This window comes from Myiozetetes cayanensis, unplaced genomic scaffold (assembly GCF_022539395.1).
Source record: "Myiozetetes cayanensis isolate MyiCay16 unplaced genomic scaffold, myiCay2020 scf26, whole genome shotgun sequence".
Lineage (NCBI taxonomy): Eukaryota > Metazoa > Chordata > Aves > Passeriformes > Tyrannidae > Myiozetetes > Myiozetetes cayanensis.
In genome coordinates this window covers 7098439-7123103 of record NW_026087477.1, presented here as the reverse complement: position 1 = coordinate 7123103, position 24665 = coordinate 7098439, and the positions used below count along the sequence as shown (strand labels likewise).

The window sequence follows — 24665 nt, the reverse complement described above, 5'->3', positions numbered from 1 at the left end:
TCCCATGGCAGGGAGCAGCCCTTCACCCCCACACCCGGGCTTGCCCCTACAAAGGCTGAGGCAGCTTTTAGTGCATTTAATTGTCAAAACCCTTCAATTAAGGTTAAAGAAATTCAGTCATAAAACAGACCAGAAAGCACCCACCCAGCACCACCCTGCTCCCTTCCCTGGACAAACACAGGATCCACCAGGGTCTCGTCCCCACAAGGTCTGGGCTCCCCCATCTTTGGGATGTCCAAGGATCTGGCTCAGCCCACACCCCATGGAGGGGGAAGCCGAGGACCCCCACCCTGGGCTGGGGGAGAAGGGCCAGGGGAGCCAGCTCAGCACAGATTGCCCTCCTCCACCTTCCTTCCCTCTGACGTTCCAGCAGCCACCAAACTCTCCTCAGATCACACAGAAACCTCGTAAAGACAACCTGGGCGTCTTTATTGTTTCCTATTTACAAATCACAAAGCTGGCCAGAAGCAGAGTGTGAACACGGGACGAGAGCATCGGATACATTCATCGAGAGCACGGAGGGGACGGCCCCGCTCCGCTCGGAAGGTGACGTGGTACAACAGGATGGCTCATACTTTTGGGAACAGGCATGTCCAACAAGGAATTACATTCATCTATCTACAAAAGCCAGAATTGCATCAAACTGCAGGAAAAGCCGTTAAGAACAAGAAATTGCTCGGGTGTCGTTCAGAGTTTGACTCCTCTCCCTCCACTGCCAGACCTGCCCCGTGGGGGGAGGGCAGGAAGGTGGGATTTGGGATGAGAACTCGGGTAACAAAAGAAGAGAACAGATGCTTCCAGGGAAGAGCGGCAGGGAGGGCACCACCACGGCCGGGCAGGGCCAGCCCCACCCTGCTCTTCCCAGAGCCAAGTGCGCGGCTTTGCTTCTCTCAAATCCCATCCTTCCGCCATTTCCACCTGAACCCAGATCAGCCCCCCGGGGAGGCACCAACAGGGGCCCTGGGTGCCAGCAGTGACATCCCCACCACCTTTGGGAGAGGCAGCAGCAGGAGCAGGAGCAGCTTATTTACATCCCGAGGGTGCCCGGGCTGTGAATCCACCTCACAACACTGTTTGCATTGCACAGAGTCAGGTTCAGTCACCAAGTCATGGACCCACTTGGGTTTTGGGGGTTTTTTTTTTTTTTTTTTTTTTTTTTTTTCTTTTTTTTTTTTTTTTTTTTTCCTTTTTTCTATTATTTTTCAGTACTGGCCATATCAGAACCATCCCACTGGAGTCAGGCTGACAAGACACTGTTTTCCTGGAGAACAGGACATGCTCTGGGCACCTCTGGCAGCTGCAGGTGAGGAGGTGCAGGGTGTTCCCAGCACAGGGCACAGCCCCAGCACTGAGCCAGAGGAGGGGATTCCCTTCCCCAGCAAAGGAGCACCAGCCAAGGACAAGCAGGTTTCGAGTTCCAGCAGTGGAATCCGGTGGCAGGAGGGTGACAGCTCCACGTGCTGGAGCAGAGCAGGGGGTCCATGAGGGGAACTCAGCTCTGGGGCAGCACCACCCCAGCCAGTCCCACGCAGGCTCTGCTGGATCCAGTCCTGCAGCCAAGCTGAGCTTAATTCCAGCTTCCTTTGCAGAGCAGGGCAGGAAGGGTCCCGTGGCCTCCCCCAGCAGGCAGTGACTGTGGGGCTGCTCAGGCAGCCCCAGGAGCAGCACCCACCTCTCCCCACCCCAGGGGGAGCAGCCAGCCCTGCACGGGTACAGAGGGGTGTCCTCGAGGTCACTGAGCTCAGCAGGTGATGTTGTGAGTGCTGCATCTCCCTCCTGGGCCTGCCCTCCACAGGCTCTGGGCAAACACAGACGGGCAGGGAGAATTCCACGCTCTCCTGAACCGTTTGGTGCATCCCTGTCCATCTGCTGCGTTACCAGGCACCAGGCAGGGGCACAGCCAGCCCCCCTCCCTGCTCCCACAGGGCACAGGAACGCAGGGAAGGCATGGAACCAGCAGGAATGCCCAGGAACAGGGGGCAGGTGAGGCAGGTGCCCTTCTGCTTCCACTGACAAACCCTCTGACAGGACCAGCACAGCAACAACCAGTAACAACCAGTAAACACCAGTACTGACCAGTACAGGTGCCCTGTGCTGGGGCTGCCCGGGGGTGAGCTGAGCATCCCCCAGGTGCCTGAAACAGGGGTTTGGAAGCAGCACCACGGGGACTCAGGATGCAGGAGGGCCTGTCCCTTGCCTCTCCACAGGGAGGTCACCTCGCTGTCACCAACTGATTGTCACAGACCGGGGAGAAGGGCAGGAAAGCGCCGCAGTCCCTCTGGCACGGGGTGGGTTGGAGGTCTCCCTCAGGATGATGTAGTGTTGGAACAGCAAAGCCTCAGGGAAGAGGCCACTTTCCTCAAGTTTTGAAGGTGGTTGCGAGTGCTGAGGCTGCAGGGAGGGAGGGAGGGAGGTGCTGGGCACGGGCTGGCCGAGCCCCAGTGGTCTGGCCTCGCCTGCTGAGCTGGAACAGAGGACGGGCCCCCCAGCCCTGCCCGTGCCTGTCTGCAGGGGGATCTCCTGCCAGGTGAAACCACAACCAGAGCCACTCGTTTCCTTGCTTCTGACTGGTGGAAAAGCATCTACATTCATTACAGTCCAAAAAAAACCGCACGTTGTTAGATAAGGGTTAATCAGGAGGTGAGAAACAACAAGCCACAGACAACCTACGAATGGGACTGGGACACCAGCTCGTCTGGCACTGGGACACCAGCCTGGCTGGCAGCGGGACACCAGCTCAGCTGGCACCTGAGAGCAGCAGCAGCACTAGCACAAGGCAGAACATGAGCTTTGAAATGATTTCACCGAGACCTTTGGCTAGTGTGGCTCCAGTTGGTGTGGTCAAACTCAGCCAGAGATTCAGTTCGGGAGGTGCCGGGGGACAGTCGAGTCCAGGTTGGGCTGGGAGCAGCACTATGTGTAGAAGATGATCTCTGGGATTTGTCCATCCTCCACGGAGGTGCCGTTGTTGTTCCCAGCCGCGTAGCAGAACGTGAAGCAGGTTTTGGCCCCCGTCGTGGGGGATTCGTGGATCACCTTGCGCAGTCCTTTGGTTCCATAGTGGGAATCTGGACCCTGCGGGGGCCACGGGAGACAAGAACAGGTCAGGGCCTGCCCGGGCTCCCGGGGGTTTGGCCTCACAGCCTGGCCTGAAGCAACGAGCTTTGGAGGCCTCAGTTCCTCCCTCCTCTCCTCCTCCTGGAGTTGCACCTCAGGTGCTCTGAGCTCTGCCCTCCTCTCTGTCAGAACTTACCACTCATTTAACCAGATCTCAGCAGCTAAACATGAACCTTCTGAGGCCACTGCAGCAGGCTCTGGATTACATATCCCCAGAACTGGCACCAAAAAATACCCCCATCCCCCGCTCAGTGCTGTGAGAGCAGTCCAGCACCGGCTGTGAGTGATGAAGCAGCTTCAGGGCAGCACCAGGTGAGGATCACACCGCCCTCTGAGGCTGCCCCACAGGCCTTAAAGAGGGCAGAGCAAGGCCTGGGCTGCACTGAAGGCCCCGAGCAGCCCCCCCAGCCCACGGGGTACCTTTAGAGTAGCACAGGCCGTGTAGTTGACGTTGGGCAGGATCTCCACGGGCTCCTTGAACATGACGCGGAAGGTGTTGGAGGAGCCGTCGCAGCTGAAGCCGGTGTCGTTCTGCCCCAGCACCGTGTTACTGTCCGTGTGGATGATCTGCAGCACACGTGGCAGCCCCTCAGTGCACGGCCACAGCCCTGCCCTGCCCCTGCACAGGGGTGGCCCTGCCCTGGGCTGAGCCCCAGGGACTCCCACCTGGACCAGCCCCATCCGACTGCACTGGACACAATCCCCGCTGGTGCTGTGACCATGGAATGGTTTGGGTTGGAAGGGACCTTAAAGCCCATCCAGTGCCACCCCCTGCCATGGGCAGGGACACCTTCCACCAGCCCAGGTTGCTCCAAGGCCCATCCAACCTGGCCTTGGACACTTCCAGGGCTGGGGCAGCCACAGCTGCTCTGGCACCTCTGATCTCACTGGACTTGGGTCCCAGACAGCCCCTCCTCACCCCACCTGGATGCAGGACAGCACACTGTGCTTGGATCCTTCTCTCCCAGGAGCTCAGGGCACCAGGCTGAGCCCCTGGCAATGCAGGCAGACTGTGCTGTGCTGGGGTGGCTCCTGGGGACAGCCCTTCTGCAGGGACCCAGCCAGGGGTGACACCTGAACCCAGAGAGCCCCCTGAGCCACCCCGCTCTCTGCACAGGGTCACAATGGACCTGAGACAACTGAGTGTCCCTCAGCCCAGCCCATCACTCCAGACAGGGCCCTGGTGACGTGGGGCTGCACAGGGGCCCTGCCCAGGCCCAGCACTGCAATTCCTCTGTGCTCTTCCCTTGTGGAATCGTGGCTGCCCCACTGCGTTTGTGCAGCTTGGCACCAGCTATTCCCGCAGCAGTCACCTACAGCAGGGCTCAGCCCTGGCCTGCCCTGGGCTGGAAACCATGCACAGCCCCTCCCCAGAGTGCCCCCCAGCTCCCTGAGATGCATTCCCGAGGCTGGGAGCAGACCCGGGGAGATGCTGCAGTGACGCGTGGAACGGGAGCTGCGTAAAATCGAGCACCATAATCCCTCTGATCCCAGTGCCCCATCTGGCCCTGGCTGCATCTGCCAACCCCCTGCCCAGGGACACACACCACAGTTCACCACAAGGGGCTTGCCAGCCCCTCCAACAAGCAGGATTTTTAAGGCAGTGAAGAGAATTACCTGTATGTTCACTTGGTAATCCGTTGGCCCGTGTATGGATCCGTATAATCCAAACCCAACTACAAATATCCTTTTGTTTACTGAGAACCTGCAGGAACAGAGCAGGGAGGTCAGCCCGAACTTGCCACTCCTGTAACTGCTTCAGTGCAAGGCTGACACACAAATACCTTCACTTGTGTTGATTTTACACCTATGGTTTAATCAAACCCACCATTTAATGGATTTAATGCAACTCTTCCTAAGGGCTGAAACCCTTCAGAGAAAAGGAACCACCAGTTTGTCAGCTCACACTGACCCCTGACTGCCAAGCTGCCAACAGCGTTTCTTCACCCATCCACCAACTCCTTCAGCCCCTGGGTGTTCCCAGAACAAACACCCGGGCCAGGCTGGAGCCTCTGCTCTGCAGCCAGCACGGAATATTGTCCTGGAGCTGACCCTGATGCTGCAGAGGCTGAACCTGGAAGTCAAACACAGGCTCCAAAAGGTCTCTGAGCGTTAGATCTGAGAGCAGGAAGTGTTTGGAGTGTTCCCAGTCCCATCTCCTGTCAGGGGGTGAAGGGAGCAGAGGATCCAACCAACAGCTCCAGTGATGTGCAACAGAACCAGTGATGAAAAGGCTTAAAAATTGTAAAGAATTACACTGCTGGGAGGCCCCTTCCACCCAAGACAAAGACGGATCAGGAAAGAACCAAGGCCTTCTGATCCCTTCCTGTCTTGCTGTCATTCCCTGGCCACACAAAAAGCACCCTGTGCCAGTCCCAGCTGCCAGTCCCTGTTCCCATGACTGAGCTCTGCTGGTTCCCCACGAGCTCAGGTCTGAACAAACTGGGCATCAGCAGGAAGCACAGCAGTGTTTTATCCCAACCCCTCCCTCAAACAGGGTGCTTAGGGGCTGCAAGAAGCCACCCTGACACTCCTAACAGAGCAGGGAAGGCTCCTCATCCCCCCCATGCACAGGGGGAAGCCTGGTGACCCCATCCGTGTCCCTACAGCTACAGGAAGCCACCGGGGGGTTATTTCTGTCCCTTTCCAGAGGCTGCAGGGCCACCTTTGTGGGCAATCTTTGCCAACAGTGGCACCAACAAAGAGGCAGGGGATGCTTTTACCCAGCCAAACCCGTTCCCTGCGGGGTTCCCAGGGTGGGAGTCGGGGTCTAGCACAGCCCCCCGGGGGGGTGAGGGCTGCTGAGGAGCAGGGTGAGGGCTCAGAACACGACTCTGAGGGTGCTGACCTGATCCTGTCACTAGTCCCACTGTACCCCCAGCGGCTCTCGACCTGCTGGAAGCGGCTGATGCTGCACTCCTTGCCCCGCAGGCAGCACCGTGGCCGGTCGATGAACTCCACCCGCGGCTTGGGGTTCACCGTGAAGTGCAGGAACAGGCTCACCACCTCCCGGTCCGTCAGGATCCCCGACTGCGCCGGCCCTGCCGCGGGGAGGGAAGCAGAGATGCCGTCAGCCCTGAGGAACCACGGAATCCTGGGGTACCCTGAGCTGGGAGGGACCCACAGGGATCATCCAGTCCTGCCCAGGACACCCCAACAATCCCCCCCTGTCCCTCAGAGCGTTGTCCAAACGCTCCTGGAGCTCTGGCAGCCTTGGGGCCGTGCCCACTGCCCTGGGGAGCCTGGGCAGTGCCCACCACCCTCTGGGGGAAGAACCTTTCCCTGAGATCCATCCCAACCCCCCTGGCACAGCTCCAGCCCTTCCCTGGCTCCTGTCCCTGGTCCCAGAGCAGAGCTCAGCGCCTGCCCCTCCGCCTGCCCTCGGGAGGAGCTGCAGCCCCCGAGGAGTCTCCCCTCAGTCTCCTCTGCTCCAGCTGAGCCAGCCAAGTGCCCTCAGCTGCTCCTCACACCCTTCCCCAGCATCCTGTTCCTCCTTTGGACATTCTCCAACCGCTTTACATCCTTCTTACACCGTGGTGCCCAAATCTGCACAACCAGAAGGGATCCCCTTGGGATTTACATGGGATTTACAAGCCCGACTTGCAGCTGGGAGCGAGCCAAAGCCCCATCACAGATGGAATTCCACCGGTGCATCAGGACATTAAAGCCCAGACAAACGTGGTGCCTGCCCTTTACCCACACGGCAGTCACGGATCACGGAGCCTCCGCGTGGAGCACGGACACAGAACAGCAGCTGAGCACCCAGCTCTGGGCAGCCCAACTGCATCTGCCTGCTAGGACTGGATTAAGAACCTAAAGCATGCAGCTAATCCTTGCTCCAGTCTCTCTGGAGATGATAACACTGGCAAGAGACAGGAATTTCCAACATCCACACCAACGGCTGAGATGATGGAAAGGGCAGTGAGAGGGAATGTCACCCACCCACCATCAACTCCAAAGGTTTAAGGGTGTTTTTACTCAAGACAAGTGTGGTTCAGCTCATGGCCTGCTTTGAGAAGCCCCTTCCCTTGGGCATTTAACTCTCATCTTGCATTTGCTTGTTGCAGAACCCAGGGAAGAGGGCAGGTGGGTTTTAGCAGGAGTTGAAACACGTTCGCAGCTTTTCCTCCGGTAACAAGATGGTTTTCCAGAGTCATCACAGAATCATGGAATGGTTTGAGTTGGGAGGGACCTTAAAGCTCACACAAGTCCCACACCTTCCACTAGCCCAGGTTGCTCCAAGCTCTGTCCAAGCTTGGACACTTCCAGGGATGGGGCAGCCACAGCTTCCCTGGACAACAACTCCGTGATTCTGAACTCAAGCTTTGCAAACGACTTCAAACACCTTCAAAAGTGAAAGCAGCTAAAAATCAGTGTTTTAGCCCAAGATTTAAAAGCCTCTCTGCACCTCTATTTGAACAGAAACAAGACCACTGTGTGCTGAGGCAACAACAGAATTAAGTGCTCTTCAAGGTGGGGAGTAAATCCCCAGCCACTTGTTGGTCCACAAGTATTTGCAGTGGGTTAAATCCAGCCTGATGTTCCCCAGACAAAACACAGTCCAAGGCTGCAAAGGGCAGGGAAGGAAGAATTTAAAGAAGTCAACTGCTCACAGGTAAATGAGCTTTGGGATACTTTGCTCAGCAAAAAACAAGCCTCACTGATCGTGTCTGAACTTATCCCACGTTGCTGCAACTCAACTTCTTCCAAATTCCCTGCTCTGGGGGAAGGGAGGGACTCATTTGCCAGTTAAAACATCTTCATGCAAAACCCCACGTTTGATACCAGGTTATAAAATGAACTGGTGAAACCACTGCTGTAGAATTCCTCCTTTTTTTTTTTTTTGGCTTTTGGGGAAGAGGGGGTGGAGAGGGTGCCATCAGCCCTGAGCAGTGACCTGCTCAGGGAAGGGGGGAATGGCCCTGTTTGCTCCTTTGTTCACAGCACTGCAGCCTAAAACAAGCTGGAGTTTTGGAAAAGGTTTTCAGCATGAGAACCATTCCAGCTGATTGCCAGCTCCCAATCCCCAGGCAATCACCAGAGGATGAAGTCAAAGACAGCAGGCAATGAAAACAAAACAAAGCAGCCTTTAGTGAAAACTGTTAAATGATTTGGATGTCTTTGCAGAGCGGGATCTTCGTGTAAACTTGGAAAATGCTTTGGGACACAGACTAAACAACACCAAGCCTTCAGCTCACAGGACATTCTGCAAGTTTGTCTGGTGGGGGGCTCTGCCCTGAATGGCAAGGCCTTCAGCACTGTGTTACAGGCAGAGGATGGGGAGAAACATCCCCCTTCCTCCTCGGGAGCAGGCTACAATCAACACCAGCTGCTTGCAGCTCCATCAGCTTTGTGTGGGTGAAATGCTGGGAGAGGCTGGAAAGGGAAGCAGGTGAACCCCAGTCTGCTCTCAGGGGAGTGGGACAGCAGATCCAACCACGCCAGGAGGACAAACAGCCAGCTGGGATCCCTCTGCTCCTCCCAAGGGAGCACCACGGGCTCTAAAACGAGGGAATGGTCACAGAGGAAAACAGCATTCACACAGAAAATCTTGTAAATCAGTAGGAATGGATCCCAGAATGGATTGGGTGGGAAAAGGACCTTAAAGGCCATCTCATCCAACCCCAGGGACACCTCCCACTAGCCCAGGTTGCTCCTTTGATCCAACCTGGCCTTGGACACTCCCAGGGATCCAGGGGCAGCCACAGCTGCTCTGGGCAACCTGTGCCAGGGCCTGCCCACCCTCACAGGGAACAATTCCTTCCCAATATCCCATCTGTCCCTGCCCTCTGGCAGTGGGAAGCCATTCCCTGTGTCCTGTCCCTCCAGGCCCTTGTCCAAAGTCCCTCTCCATCCTTCTTGTAAGCCCCCTTTGGAGGGAGTGAGTGATGGGGGAGATTGTGGTGGAATGGAGGGGAACGGGGGATAATTTCCTATTTAATTTCCTGCAGGATACACAGAGAAAAAAAGCCCCTTTCCCGTCACTTGACTCTCTGCAGTGGGGAGAAAGCAAAGCCCGGGGTTCTGTTGAGTTACCTGCTGCAAACTCCTCAATAGTCATCAGTGGGAAGCGGATGAGGGAGAGAGCTTTGCCCAGCACCTTCCGCTTGTTCTCCGGGATCACCTGGAGCTGCTGCCGCTGACACTCGGCCTCGGCCCAGCGCACCACGGCGTTGAAGAGCCGCACCTCGCGGATCCCCAGCGTGTCCCTCTCCAGCACCGCCACCAGCGTGTCTGCAGGGACGGCACAGACACACCCACGTCACCCCAGGGCAGCCAGGGAGGGCTGAGCCAACGGCATCTCCCCAAAGCGCTGCTGCAGCCCCCCAGAGAGGGATTTATCCACGTGGTCCATCAGCAGGGCACTCACCGGAGCTGCAAACACAGCCCATCTAATTGGCAGGTTAACACAAGAGCAGGAGGATGAAGTGCAACTGCCTTGGATGAAACAAGCAGCCTGAGAGCCAGGAGGTGACCCAGGCCTTACCTCCACGGCCCAGCTCATTAGAGGCAAGGTTAAAGTCTGAATTTTAATGTTCATTAACTGCGCCCAGCGAGTTTGGAAACTGCGGAGGATAATTAAAACAGCCAGTTCTCAACTCCAAAAACACACCACCTTTTTAACTCCAAAACCTGACATAAGGACTCGGGGAGCGAAGCCAACTGCACAAAAAAAGGCGAGTTACGCCCACCCGAAACCTGCCAACATCAACACAGGAAATGGGCTTTGTGTCATGCCCAGAAAACTCCAGTTGCACCAAAGTAAGCAGATTCCAGGGCATTTCTGCAGGCAAGCCAGCAAGTTCTTTGGCACATGCCCCGTCTCCAGCCACTTCATGCCAGGGACTGTTCAACAGATTGCTCCAGAACAGCAGAGCCACAGAGAGCCAAGAATTAACCTGTGACAACTGCAGAGACGAGCTGGTTATGAAAGCAGGGAGAGAGGGAGCAGGGGAGGGAGCAGAGCTTACCCAGATCAATGTCTGTGAACCCCTCTGCATTGATGGCATCTGAGGTGTTCTTGTCTATGTTCTCCAGGCACAGACTGGCCAGCTGGGGCTCGTCAAACAGCCGGGCCTGCTCAGGGGGATCAAGAGAAAAAGCCATTGCAAAAAGTTTGCACTCAGCACCCCCTTCCCCTGCCAGAGCCCATCTCCATTAGCAATGCCATGCCTGGCTGCACCAGGAATCCACTGGGCCTTTCACAAGCAGTTAAGCATGACAAGGCAAACCCCAGCAAATTCTGCTTGTTTGGCAGCAGCTCTGGCTCAGCTGTGCGTGTCTTCAGGCACGTCTTTGTTCCGGCGCGGGCACCACTTGCACTTTCCAGCGCCACACTGGCCGTATCAGCTGAGCAGGGGCCGTTTTTGCAGCCTTTTTTATCTTCAGAAGGAAGTTCTGCCCGGTGGCTCCAGGCCTGCTCGCTCTAGGAATATGCAGAGACAGCTTAATTGTGTAAGAACTGCCACACTGATCTCCTGTCTTAGCAAAATCACGGTGCCTGTGTCCCAGGGAGACCTGCAACCCGGGGGGGGACACAGCCTGCTCAGTGCATTTCCATGTTTTGCACAGAAACAGCCACTCTAATCCAGTTACCTTAAAGGCTTCTCCCCAAAATAGGTTACTATTCCAAGCAAAGCCTGCACACAGCTCGGAGAGTTGCTCAGAATTTCTCTGCCCAGCTTAAGTGCTGCCACTCCAGGTCACCCTGCACTGCCATGTGTCACCAACCCTGTGCCCAGCATAAGCAGAAAACGAGCTGGAACACCCAAAAATCACTAAATGCCCTCTTATTTCCAGTGCTCTGGTTTTGCTGTTCAGGAAGGAACTGCCCTGACATCACACCTAACAAGAACACACCAGAACTTGAACTCACTGCCACAGACAAGGGGCTAAAACTCGTGTCCTGGGCTGGGAATTCCACCACTCAGAAGGCACCTCTGAGCAGCTTCTGCTGGACCCTCGCTCGTGGGCTGCAGAGCTCAGCAAGGCCAAGTTTTGATGACAAGATGTCAAGTGCAGAGAGCCGAAAAACCTGTATTTTCTCAGAGCCCAAGGAGGATTCAGCAGTTGTCACCTGCTCCCGGGGCTGGAGCACTGCCAGTGCCTTCCACTCTTGGCACCAAGAGCCGTGACTGACTCAGGCTTTACTACTGTAGTGGCTCTTGTGACACGTGAGCACTTCCCCTACACCCACAGAGCTCTCCCCCTCAGCAGCTCCAGGCAGGCTGCACTTCCTTGCTGAGCACAGGGACACTGGGATGCAGGGCTGGACGGAGGAGGGGCATGGTCCACCTCGGGGCACAGTCAATTAGGAAGGCTGTTTGCCACTGATGTTTCTGCCAGAGATCAGCAGCTGCTTGAGGTGCTGTTGGTGACACAGCTGCTGGACTGGCAGGCTGGGCAGTGACACACTCAGGGGAGGTTCGGGGCTCTACGATCTCAGCTCTGTGATCTCTGGGCAATGCCTTGGACGAGATCTCTCTCAGGTCTGTGAGTGACTGTGCCAGGTGTTGATTTGATGCAGGGAAGGCAGAAAACAGGCAGATTTTCACACTGAAGGTCCAGACACAGGAGCACTGTGACAGCAGATCCCTTCAGTCATGGAGATACCAACACACTTCCCAAAGCACATTGGTCTCAAACCTCTCAGAGACTCAACAGAGAGCAACAGTGAACACAAACTAGATGGGAGTCACCACTGGTCATCAGCCACAATGGATGTGTCACAAACAAAAGGCACCAGGACAGCCTTTCCCCATCTGGCATCTCAGCTGCCTCAGTGCCAGGCAGCACCTTGGTTCTGGCACCTGAAAAACAAGGGCACCTTCCTCTTTCACCAAAGAAGGACCTTTGTCACCTGTAGGGAAGTCCCCATAAACCTAAAGGCCTTGCCAAAGGTCCAAACTCGGGTGCAGGGACTGAGCAAGCCACAAAAAAAACATCCCTGCAGGAAGAACAGCACCACGAGCTGACACCTCCAACCCTCACGAGGCAAAGGCCAGTGTGAGGCATCTCCCCAAAACTGCAGCCTCCAGGGGAGATCTCCTCCCAGCTCTTGGCCAACAGCTCCTGATCCTTCAGATTGCAGCTGCTGAACCCAAAGGACGGGAGAGCTGCAGCCAAGGAGTTACAGCTGTCCTGCCACACGTCAGGCGGGAGGGCAGATTTGGCTGCCGCTGCCCAAGCAAGAGCCTGTGAGTCCTGAATGTTCCTCTGGGAAGTGCAGTGTGGATTTCCCCCGTGTCCTGGAGCTGCCTCATCAGTTTATGGCACGTGGAAAAGGGCCAAGTTCAGGAGGATGTGTGAGGAGGGACACGGTGTGTGGCAGCAGGAGCTGAACCCAAGCAGTGACAGGTGTTTACAGGGGAACTACTGTAACAACTTGATCCAAATATTTAAACTCAAAATAAAATCCCAGCCCAATCCCCAGCAAAGAGCTCAGCCCTGACTGCTTCAGGCCAGCACTGCCTCAATATCTGCAAAAGTACTGGTGTAGCCACTGCCACCAGCACGGTGCCTACAGCCAGAGATTCACCTGTACTCCTGACAGGGGGGAAAATCCAGCAGACAGAAATGCTGGGCAAGTCAGGGCAACCCCTGAGAGCCAGACCACCTTGGGGTGGTGGTTCCCAGCTCAGGGCAGCTGGGAAAACAACCCTGCAAGGTTTGTCTCCCATCAGACTCCGTGGCAGCTCTCCTGAGCTGGCTGAGCAGGAATGTCCCTCCAGGGCGAGTCCAGTCAGCCCATTCCAAAAAGAAAGAAACCTGCACATAATGCCTGTGCTGCCTGTCCCTGCAGCACCCAGAGCAGGGTGCAGTGCCACAGACACTGCCCCACGGGTGGCAGCACTGGGGGTGCCACCAGGAAGCCATCAGCTGTCAGCACAGAGGGAGAAGGTGGGGCTGGGAAACGGGGAGGATTCTCATTTCATCAACCTGCACGCAAAGCCTGATCTCCTCCAAAAGAAGCAAAGCTGTAAACACTGCCTTCTGGTGTGGAGGAGGATGGAGGAGCCCAGCCCTACAGAATGGAGCAGGCACAGGGGCAAGAGGGTGTGCAGCTGGCCCCACAGCGAGCAGAGGACCAGCTGCTCTGAGGCTCCAGGTCTGGGCCTGCAGTGCAGGAGGGTGAGCAGGGACAGGCTGAGGAAGAGATCACCTTGCTCCTCTCCAGGGAAAATCAACCAAAGCACTCGTGAAAAAATTGCTTTTTCTTCCACTTCAGGGCAAGTGTTGCCCAGAAATCCCCTCCAAGGAATGGCTGAGCAGCCACACAGGGCACAGAGAGCACACCCGTCCTGCATCTGTAACACAGGGAAATCCTCTCATCCCACTCCTCTTCCCAGCAGGTGAAATCTTCCCACCTTGTAAACTCCGTGCACTCTGGAAGGAATCACCTCCCACAGCAGAACAGGGAGCTGAAAGAGCAGCAACATTTGCTGTGTTTTGTTGTTCTTTGCAAGACCCCTGCGAGGAAGAATTCAGACTGCCCCATTACTGCTCCACTCGGGCTGAGCAGCTTGGTAACACTCAGAAAATTCCCATTTTCCTGCTGAGCTGCTGGGCCTTGCTGCAGGCCAACAGCCCCCCAACTCACCTGTGTTAACAGCATGAAGGCGTTGTCTGCTCGGAGGTTTTTTTTGAGGAACTCCACACAGTGAGCCTCGAGGGCTGGAACGGCGTATTTTTTAGCTGTGTAAAGTGTTGTCATAACAGTCTCTGGTCCGATCTGAACTTCGTCTGAGTAAAGGAACCTGGAACAGGCAAACAAACATCACTGTGGTGCACTGAGGTGACAGAGTGGAACCCCTGAAAACTCATGAAAAACATGTTTGTGCCTCTGCCTGCTGTCCTGGCCCCACTCCCGACACCAGGGAGATGGAAGGGTTTCACATCCTCTCCATTGACTCTGCCTGACCAAAGGAGAAGCTTCTTTTTTCTTTTTTTTTTTGTAACAGACACTTTACAGCATAACTTTCAATAGCTGGGATACCCACTGGAGCACCTGGAACTGCCTTTAATCCTTTAATCTCTGACCCTCCACTTACAGCAGGCTAGAACAGTCTCTGGCCAAGTGCCCCCCTTAAAATTCACAATTTTGGCTGTTCAGTTAGGACAAAAATCGAATCCTTCCCTGAGAAGAGGAGCTCCATTTCACAGTGCCAGCTCAGAAGTGCTAAAACATACCCACCCTCTGCACACGGAGGTGCTTTGCCCTCACCCCACTTTCTCCTCCTCATTCTATGGATCAAACCCTTCCATCCCATTACAGAGGTGTGAAGTGCAGCTCACAACGTGACCTCACTGCACAAAGCAAGAGGCAATTGCAGCGAGAAACAAGAGTTAATTGCAGTGAAAGACAAAGGCTGCCAGGCTGCAGCAAAGCACAGCCTTCCCTGCCAGGCCAAAACAAGGAAGAACATCCATACCCCTGTGGAAAAACAGAGGCAGCCTGACTGTGCTCCCTCACACCTGAGCACACTGCCCAGGGAGAGCAGGAACCAACAGGCTGAGCTCAGTGAAACCACTGACACACTGCTGATGGTCCTGATCAGAGAGTGAAACACTGGTTTGGGTTGGGAAGGACCTTAAAGCTCATCCAGTGCCATCCCCTGCCATGGCCAGAGACACCTTCCATTATTCCAGGGTGCTCCAACCTGGCCTTGGGCACTTCCAGGGATCCAGGGGCAGCCACAGCTGCTCTGGGCAACCTGTGTCAGGGCCTGCCCACCCTCACAGGCAGGAATTCCTTCCCAATATCCCATCTCACCCTGTCCTCTGGCACTGGGAAGCCATTCCCCTGTGTCCTGTCCCTCCATCCCTTGTCCCAAGTCCCTCTCCAGCTCTCCTGGAGCCCCTTGAGGCTCTGGAAGGGCCTCAAAGTTCTCCCCAAAACCTTCCCTTCCCCAGACTGAGCAGCCTATGCCCAGTTTTTGTTCACTGCCTTCCCCTCAGCCAGAGGAGCATCTGCCAGTCGGGATCCCCAAGGCACAGAGCACAGAGATGGAACATTAAGTGTGTTCACTGTGCCTGGCATTCCCCTTCCAGGGGATATTTGGGAAACCCCAGCCACTTCTCCTCCTGCGTTCCTCCGAAGGGGACACAGCAGCACATTGTGTGGCTGCTGCTCCTGGAGGGCTTTTCCAGCGGGATGCCAGGCAGGATTCCCATCTGCAGCGGTGGAACTCCTGCTCCTCCAGCCACAGAGGGCCAGGATGCTGTTCAGGGAAGCACAAACAGCAGGATTCACAGGAAGGGAAGCACTCTCTCTGCTGAAAGCAGCCTTTTGTGCTGCCCCAGAGCATCTGTCAACAGCAGCATCAGGTTCAGCCATGTATTTCGCACACACATCCCCCCCAGCCCCCTTTGCACTGAGCAATCTCTTTTATTCCAGGATTAAAAGAACACAGTGGATCTAAACCCAACTATTTATTTACTGCAATGACTGTGTGAGTGTCTCTTTTTGCATCACGTCTGTATTTCTGCTTACAGCAGTCCAAACAGTGGGTGCTGAAGGGCACAGGACAGGCCTGAGCCGTGAGAAAGTTTGCTATCAATTTAAAAGAACATTTAGATTATAATCCCGGGCAACCAAAAGGGTTCCTATCTTCGGGTCACCTTGGAAATAATAATAACAAAAATGGAGCTCTTACACACTTACAGCAGATATGTTAGAGGCCACTAAGCCACAAACACCACCACAATCCAGTACCCAGACGGGACCTTCTGCAGAACGTTCAGGATGGGCACCCTGTCCCTGGATAAGCTCCTGATCCTACAGCATTAGATCATGGCTTGGACCAGGTCCAGAGACACATGTAAGGATCAGCTGCCACTCCATATCGGTGTCTGGAGGGGCTGCTGTCACTCTGGGAAGGTTCACACCACGTACTTGGTCAGCTCCAGCACCCAAAGCTCCTCTGGCACGTTCCAGCTCCGAGCACTTCAAAAGCAGCAGTTCCAGCTCTGGATTTAAGCAACCCAAGGTGTCCCTGGGCCATGGGCATTGAGGGCTGTCCCTGGGCCATGGGCACTGCTGCTGCAGCTCAGCTGCAGGCTCAGAGGCGCTGAGGAGACCCACACACCTCAGCTGAAACCCGCCTAAGCTCATCTCTTTGGGGCTCCTCCAAAATCAGGTCAATCAAGTGCTGAAATCTCAGGGAAACGACGTGACTTTTTGCCTCTAATTCACGTGCTATTTGAGCCTCCCTAAGATTTAAAGATAACTACTAACCCTGCACTCCAGAGAGACCCACCAGCCTGGCAGGCACACACCAATTAGAGGGATTCCCCACGTGCTGCTGCCTGCTTTGAAGGGAGCCAAAGGGGAGGGGGCTCGGGGCTCCCAATTATTTCTGGCCTTTCATTCCAGCCAAGATCAATTGTAAAATATTCTCAGATAGCACAGGCACGACCAAGGCACTGTCTGAAGGTAAAGCAAAAAGTGTGCCAGGGCTATATATAGTCACTGCTCCCAATGGGAAGCAGGCAGGGAACATGTCAAGAGCACAGGACTGGAAAGCCCTGGAAGTGGGTTACAGAAATCCTATAGAAGCAGGACAATGCCCTTCCAGCATCCATTCAGGATTGCTGCTGGATGCTGTACAGCACCAGCCAAGCTTGAAGGAATTGGTGAATAGGATGTTCCAGCCCCTTCCTCCTCCTCCTCCTTCCCCAGCAACACACCCTGGAAATGGGAACTCCAATCCAGCTCTCCCAGAGAGGAATAAATCCCACACAAAGGGTGAAACCACACGGAATGGCTGGCATGAATTTCATACCCCTGCTTACCTGTTGGAACTTGCTCATAACCTAAACAGGCTCCAGGTATTTGTAACTTTGAGAGCTTTCAGAGGATCACTTTTACTTTTCCTCTTTTCTCCCAAAGAATTTGCTCCAAATTTGATTCGGATCAAATCAAACCAATTAACGAACAATAATTTATGAGACAATGGCTGACATCATATATACATATATATTTGTGCAGTAGCACAAAAATAGTAAAAGTCTGGCGACTTTTACCCAGAAAGTGGAGATTTAACACCAGCATCGACCCTTGAACAGATCAGAGGAGTATTTTATTCAGAAAATCAACCATCTCCACTCTGCAGAACAGCTCCCTGCTTTCATTAGAGACCTTTTTTTCCACAGTAAGTCCCTGTTTCCCAGTTCTCCTGTACTTCAGGAGCAGCTTACTTGAGCAGGGCTAGGAAGGCAGCGGGCTCCACGTCGGGCAGCTCAATCTCTGTGGAGGTGGTGGCCATGCCACCATTGAACATGGCATCGAAGACAGCACTGCCCACAGCCAGCACAAACCTAGGGGTGAAAGACAAAGGAACAAAAACCTGATGTTAAATCACAGCCATTTAAAAAAAAAAAAAAAAAACAACAACAAAAATCCCAGGCTTGCTGCTGATCCCCAAAGCCACCCTCAGGGAAAGCAAATCGTTCCTAGAGCTGGAGTGTTTTGCAAGAGCAGGGAGTGCCAGGCTGGCTGCTCCCCACTGCAAAGCACCCAAGCTGCAAGGAACTTCCCTCTGAGCCCTGTCCCGGCACACAGCACAGCCAAGGGTCCCCACAGACCACATTTGAGGCCTCACAGAACAGGACACACGTGGCTGCTCCCCAGGAGGGGGCTGAGAAGCCGAGAAAGAGCTGAATTCATGAATTGAGGTTCTTGCAGAGCCCCAGTCCAGGTGCAATTCCACACAGTCACCTACTGGAAACCTGTCACCAGGCAGTCTCCATCCTCTCTCCTCCTCCCCAGGGACACATCCTTGGGGACAGCAGGGCAAGCTCCCAGCACAGGAATTTGTACTGGGAGCCCAAGAGGTGCCTTCCCCGGGCCTGCTGCTGCCTCCAGCCCTGCAAAACCTGCTCCAGGCTCAGCCCAGAGGGCAGAGCAAACCCCCACCCTGAGGTGCACACAGACCCTCCCACACACTGGGAGTTCACGTGGGAGAGACACCTTATCGGCCCGAAAGAAACCGGGAGCACGAATTTCCACAAACCAGGTCTGAGACCAAAAATGATATTCCAGCACTCCCATGAGAACAAGATGATGATTCCCTCCCTGCTAAACACCAACTCCTGCCTTAGGAGGAGGCCTGGACCTCCTGGGGGGCTGCTGGGGGGCCTGTGTAAGTTTAAGCTGCTGTTCCTGCCTTAGGGCTGAGAAAAGCAATCCTGAGAACTTTCCCTGCTTGAAAGTGCAGAGATGAGTTCCTGCCAGGAAATTAATCTTACTGCTGGTGTCTGCAATCCCACAGCTCCCTGAAGTTAAACCCAGCCCTGGGCATGAAGGTGTGGGGAGGCAGAAGGTGACTGCAGCAGCTTCTCCACCAACTAGGAAAAGGAAGGAGCTGGAACATTCCAGGCTCCTGCAGCAGCAGTTTGATGCCCACTTCCACAGAGAAGGATCAAGAACTGTGGGCAGAAATCCATGCAGGGCAGCAGGACACGAGGCAAAATCCTCCAGCACCTGCAGCCCAAGGGAAGTCCAACACTGAAGGGGAATTCCAGTCAGATTTAGTACCAAACGACCTTTGAAAAGCGGGAACATTTCCATTTAAACAGCATTTTTTTTCATTTTCTCGCTTCCCACTGCCCTCCCATCCAGAGGAGGCTTCCCATGGACACAGTGGAGTGAAGCCCCTGGACGTGCCAGGCTCCTGTGGCTGCTGAGCTGGTTGGATTGTTCCTGATGGGCTCGGGGAGCTCGGGACAAACCCCAGCGGTCACCCAAAGCTACACACACGCACATTTCCCTCACACCAGCCTCAAGAAGAACGTCAGGAACAAATAAAAACCTTCCTCACAACACCAGAACTGCCAGATGAAACAAAAATCCTTGTTCCTCCAAGAGCAGTGACGGGACAATCGCGAGCTTTGTCTGCTACTCAAAATTAACATATATTAATTGAACTCTCCAATTTTCATCCTCGCAGCCAGCACAGCACAGGGCCTCAATGAGCAGGAGCTTTCAGAAGCTTTTTGAAAAGGGCATTCATTTAAAAAAAAAAAAACCCTCTGAAATGTTTGCTTTCCTTTCAGTCAGGGACAAATCAGTCAGATTTTTGTAAACTGCCGAGCCCCTAACGGGATCCCAGGAGGTGCCAGAGAAACACAGGGCTCCACATGTGAAGTTCTCTTCAAACATTAGGAGAGCACAATTAACATTAAAAAAAAAAAAATCTCTGTTTTCAGGTTGTTTTCTTAGTCTTCCCAAAAGGAACATTTAGAGCTGCCCTAAAGACACTCCAGGAAAAGCAGAAGAGCAGGGATGCACAATCCAACAGCAGGCCTGCAGAGGGAAGAGATGGGCTCTGCTTCAGATGGGAGAACTCAACAGAGGGTTATTTTATAACACTCTGGTGGCCAAAAACAAAGTGGGCTCCTGAAAGGATGCAGAGAAATCGGTACAACACAGCCAAAGAACAGAGAGCAGCCTCTGATGAAAATGGTTCCTACCCAAAATCTTCACTGCTTCACGTTCACCTGGGCACCTCCAGCTGCCAGCATGGTTTGATCTGCACCCCCACCAGTCCTGCTCCCTTTCCAGGCACTGGTAACACCAGCAACACAAGAAACCACTCAGGAACCACAACTACCCCAGCACAGCTGTGCCACCTCCCTGCTCCACCCGCTGCTCTGCGGAGAAACTCTAAAATATCCGTTCCTGAGGAGCTGGCACAGGAACAGAGCTCGGTGAGACCAGGGGTGATGAGAGGTTAATGAATGATGATCATCTGCTGGCTGCAGAGGATGGAGAGCCCAGGGGAAAGGAGCAGGAGGCAGGTTCAGAAAGCCCCCAGGAACAGCCCTGCACAGGAGCTGAGCCGTGGGACAGCTCAGTACACGATGCTGCGGGCACTGAGAGTCACTAAGGGTCCAGGAAAAGACAGGGTGAGCTCAGAAGAGACTCCTGCAAACAGCAGCCAGGATCCTCCTCAGGCTGTTCCCAAGCTGCAGATGTCCCAGGGCTGCATCACCACACCAGCCCTGCTTTCTGGCCAATTAACAAGCCTCATTATGACACCCGTGCAGCTCCTGGGTGACGAGCTTTAGACATCTCTAATCTCACTGATGCTGTGCTCGATGAAGCAGATCTGCAAGAAGACACAAAAAAAAGCCCTTCTCCCCTCACTGCTGGGCATGATCAACGTGCTGACCTTGGGCACGTCGGCGCCGCTTCGAGGCCTGGCCTTGGCGTGTTAAAAAACGAAGGCCCTTCCACCTTCCTTGTGGCTGATTCAGCAGCAAGAGGGAACCAGCTCAAGGCTCAGAGACAGAGCCTGTCCCAGGGCAGGCAGGGGACTTCCACAGGGTCTGGAGCCTCCTGGAGATGGACAACATCTGATCTCCTCACGGCTGCAGATGCTTGATGGGAGAAGCTTCAGTCCAACCCAGCAGAGGCACTTACACCACTAATCTACAAACTGAGCCTGCACACACAAGATGAAGGTTTGCTCTTAGTTGCTCTGCTGTCTGTCTCTGCAGCTTGATATGAACTGCTGAGCCACAGGATCCCACACTGGCTCCAAGAACCCTGTCCAGGATCTGTTCCTCCTGCAGCCACGCTTGGGACCCAGCCTGGTCTGAAAAGCGACACAGGAAAACCAGACTGCACCAACACTTCCCTGAGAGCTGTGTGCTGCTGTGCCAGGGGAGGTTTAGATGAGGTGCTGGGGAAAATGTCTTCACAGAAAGGGTTGTAAAAGCAATGGAACAGGATGCCCAGGGAAGTGGTGGAGTCACCATTCCTGGGACCGTTCAAAAAAATACGTGTGGATGTGGCACATGGGTTAGTGGTGCTGGGCTGACAGTTGGACTGGACCATCTTAAACATCTTTTCCAACCTTAACAACGCTGTGATTCCCTGATTTTATGATTTCAGACGCCCAACACCGGCCCTGGTCCCTGAAGCCAAAGGTGCCTCTCCAACCAAATCTGCGCTTGTGACTCAATTCCAGCGCAAAGCATCGTCTGCTGTCGGGCTGCTGTGGGAGAGCTGAGCACAGGAGGGGTCTGGGTGGTTTTATTTTAGGCTCTCTTGTTTCTGAATTCATGAATCAACAGGATATCCCAACTGTAGCAGCACACAGGCGAGTTCTGCTCAAACCCATAGAATCCTGAGATGGGATGGCACGGTGTGACACACTCCATCCTATCTTTACCACCCAGAGCACCAGATGGATTTCAGAGCAATTAAGCAGCATCTCACTTCAGGGCCCAATTTTATTATTATTATTATTATTATTATTATTATTTTAAAGCTTCATTTATTTTCCATTTATCTCTGGGCTGAACGTCGCCCCTCACCACCCAGCCTAGTTCTCAGGACAGGAGCAAGTCTTACTCAAATACTAATTAAAGCTTCAAATTATAAGAGAGCAGAGCTGACACCCTGAGCGCTCAAACCAGCCTGGAACAAAGTGTGGTTTGTCCTGAAAGCGGGAGAAAAGGGGAAATCGGAAGGGGGAACTTCCAGGAACGGGAGCACTTTGGAGAAATGTGATAGTTTGAAGATGTTTGGAGCAAGGCTCCCTCTGCCAAGCGGCACTTCCAGGTACACCAAGGACCCTCCCTCACCGCCAGTTAAAGGAGGGGAGGTCTTTGGACCAACAGCTCTTGCTCAGGATGCCCTTCCTGGGGTGGTGGGGAGTGGGTGGCACACACGGATCCTCCAGAGCTCCCTCAAGGATCCAGCCCCGTGTCAATCAGCCACATCAGTTCTGCATCATCCAGGTGGAGGCGAGTCCCAGCTCCTCTGAGCTGCCAACTCTTAAATGGCAGCTCGGCCTTAAGCGTCAAACTCGAGGGGTTGCTCAGGCTCAGGTGTCATTCTCAACACGGCCCTTTACATCAGCTGCACTCACCCCCAAAATACAGGGCTTGGGGAAAGATTCAATAAAGGTTATTTTAAAAAACAAAACGTCGTGGCAGAAATCTGGGGTTTCTCAAATCATTGCCCTTTCCTTTCCACCCCCGACGCTCTCCCCGATCCATTTCTGTCGGCAGGGATCAGGCAGGCTGGGAGACTGCTCCTCCTCGCCTCCACTACCCACAAAACCGAGGATTACTTCCGAGCAAGATCCAGGGATTTGGGGTTTTCTGCGCTGTGCTTGCCCCATCCCTCCAGGGAAAACACTCACACCCCAAAACACCAGAGCCATCCTCGGGCTGGGACCATGAGGAGAGACTCGACACCGGGACAGATTTGGGGCCACACTGACTGACCACGACGAGGGGCAGAGTCACCTCTCAGGGTGCTGGGGGAGGTCCCACACTCCGGATCCGGGTGCGTATCCCCCAGCAAGGGGATAAAATGTGGGATGCAGTTTCCCAACCCCACTTTCTCCCCTCTCGGGGGAGACGGCGCAGCAGCCCAAACCCTGCCCCAAACTCAAACCCTGCCCCCCTGCAACCCCCTCCCTGCCGGGGCATCACCCCCGAGGGTGCGGGGGAGCCCCCACACCCAACCCGTGGCCCTCCTGGGGCATCTCTGAGGGGCACTTTGGGGGTCGAGAGGCGATGCCTGAAGAAGATGAGAGACCATGCCTGGAGGGTAGTTCCGAGGATAAGGAGGCATTTTCCCGAGGAACAACGTGGTGGTGGTGGGGGGCGACGGGAGCAATCCCTGAGGGGCAGGGTGGGGGATGAGTGGGTGATCCCCGGCGAGGGTTGAGGGGCGATCCCTGAGGGGCAGTTTTGGGAGACAAGAAGAGGCAATTCCCTGAGGAGCAGCGTGGTGGGGGGGGGTTGGTGAGGGGACCCCCCTCCCGCAAGGTCATCGGGCCGCCCCCCCGCAACCCTCCCGAGGCGCGGGGCCACCGGGACCCCTGACCCGCATCCCCCAGCACGGGCACCCCCCGCCCCACCTGTGCGCCGGGATGCGCTGCGAGCCGCGGCCCTTCCCCACCAGGAAGTGCACGTCGCTGAGCACCTCGTTGTTGAAGAGGAACGCGAACCGCTCCTGCACCGTCGGCTTCGTCGCCTGCCAGTTGTACACCGGCTCCCGCTGCAGCGCCCTGCCGGCACCGCCCGCCCCGCCGGCCGCCCCGCCGCCCCCGCCGCCGCCGCCGCCGGGCCCCCGCGCCTCCGCCGGCCGGCGGCGGGTTGGCGGCGGCGCCGCTCTGGTTGTAGGTGAGGCCGGGCGGCGAGGCGGGCGCGCCGTTGGTGCAGGCGGCGGCCGCGGCCCCGTTGCCCGGCGGGGGCGGCGGCGGCTGCGGGCAGGAGGAGGAGAGGCCGCCGGGGCCGCCGCCGCTCCCTCCGGCCGCCATCTTGTGCGGCGGGGCCGCGGGGGCGGGCGGCGCGGGGCGGCGCTGCAGCAGCACCAGCACCAGCAGCGGCGGGCGGGACACGGCGGCGGGCGGGACGGGGACGGGGGCGATGGTGGCGGTGGTGCCGACGGTGCCGATGGCGGTGCCGGCGATGCAGAGCGCCGGGCAGCAGCGGCGCATGGGGCGGGCGCCGCCGCCGGCCGGGCACGGAAGGAGGGAGCGGCGGAGGCGGCGGCGGGGCGGGGAGAGGGCGTGGGGCGGCGGGCGGGGCCGGGCGGGAGGGGAGCGGGGAGAGCGCGCAGGGGGAGGATGGAGGGAGGTGCGAGGAGGTGACAGCTACGGGGGCGAGCTCTGGGGAGGGTAAGGTACCCGAGGGGCAGTTTGGGGTATGAGGGGCAAACCGTGAGGGGGATGAGGGGCGATCCCTGAGCGACATTCTGGGGGATGAGGGGCCATCCCTGAGGGGCAGTTTGGGGCATGAGGGGGCGATCCATGAGGGACATTCTGGGGGATGAGGGGCCATCTCTGAGGGACATTCTGGGGGATGAGGGGCCATCTCTGAGGGACATTCTGGGGGATGAGGGACCATCTCTGAGGGACATTCTGGGGGATGAGGGGGCGATCTCTAAGGAGGATGAGAGCACATCCCTGAGGGGAAGGAGGCCATCTCTGAGGAGCATGAGGGGCCATCTCTGAGGGGCAGTTTGGGGGATGAGGGGGCAGTCCCTGAGGGGGATGAGGGGCCATCCTCAAGGGGCAATTTTGGGGATGAGGGTGCATTTCCCTGAGGAGCAATAGAGGGGAGTGAGGGGATCAGTCCCTGAGGGGCAGTTTTGGTGGGTGATCCCTGAGGCACCGTTTGGAGGATGAGGGAGCAATCCCTGAGGGGCATTTTGAGGGATGAGGGGGCGATCTCTGAGGAGGATGAGGGAGCGATCCCTGAGGGGCAGTTTGAGGGATGATGGGGCGATCTCTGAGGAGCATGAGGAGCCATCTCTGAGGGACAGATTTAGGGATTGGGGAGCAATCCCTGATGGGAACGAGGGGCCATCCCCGAGGGGCAGTTTGGAGGGTACGGGTGCATTTCCCTGAGGAGCAATATAGGGGAACAATTAATCCCTGAGGGGCAGTTTTGGGTGAAAAGGGGGCAATTCTCCAAGGAACAGTGTGCAGGAGTGAGAGGAGCAATCCCTGAGGGGCAGATTTGGCGATGAGGGGTGATCCCTGAGGGGCAGTTTTGAGGGATAAGGAATTGATTGCGGA

At 55.8% G+C, this 24665-nt stretch overlaps 1 protein-coding gene across 1 annotated transcript; it reads right to left on the bottom strand.

Annotated features, from left to right (window-relative positions):
- Positions 1-408: 408 nt before the first annotated feature.
- On the bottom strand, positions 409-23582 carry BTBD2 (BTB domain containing 2). The gene is given in 10 exon segments (XM_050321418.1): positions 409-3075; positions 3538-3684; positions 4735-4822; positions 5966-6158; positions 9154-9351; positions 10089-10194; positions 13718-13874; positions 17317-17436; positions 23001-23209; positions 23211-23582. Coding segments are annotated over 10 exon segments (1752 nt in total). The 3' UTR covers positions 409-2913.
- Between the last annotated feature and the right edge of the window lie 1083 nt (positions 23583-24665).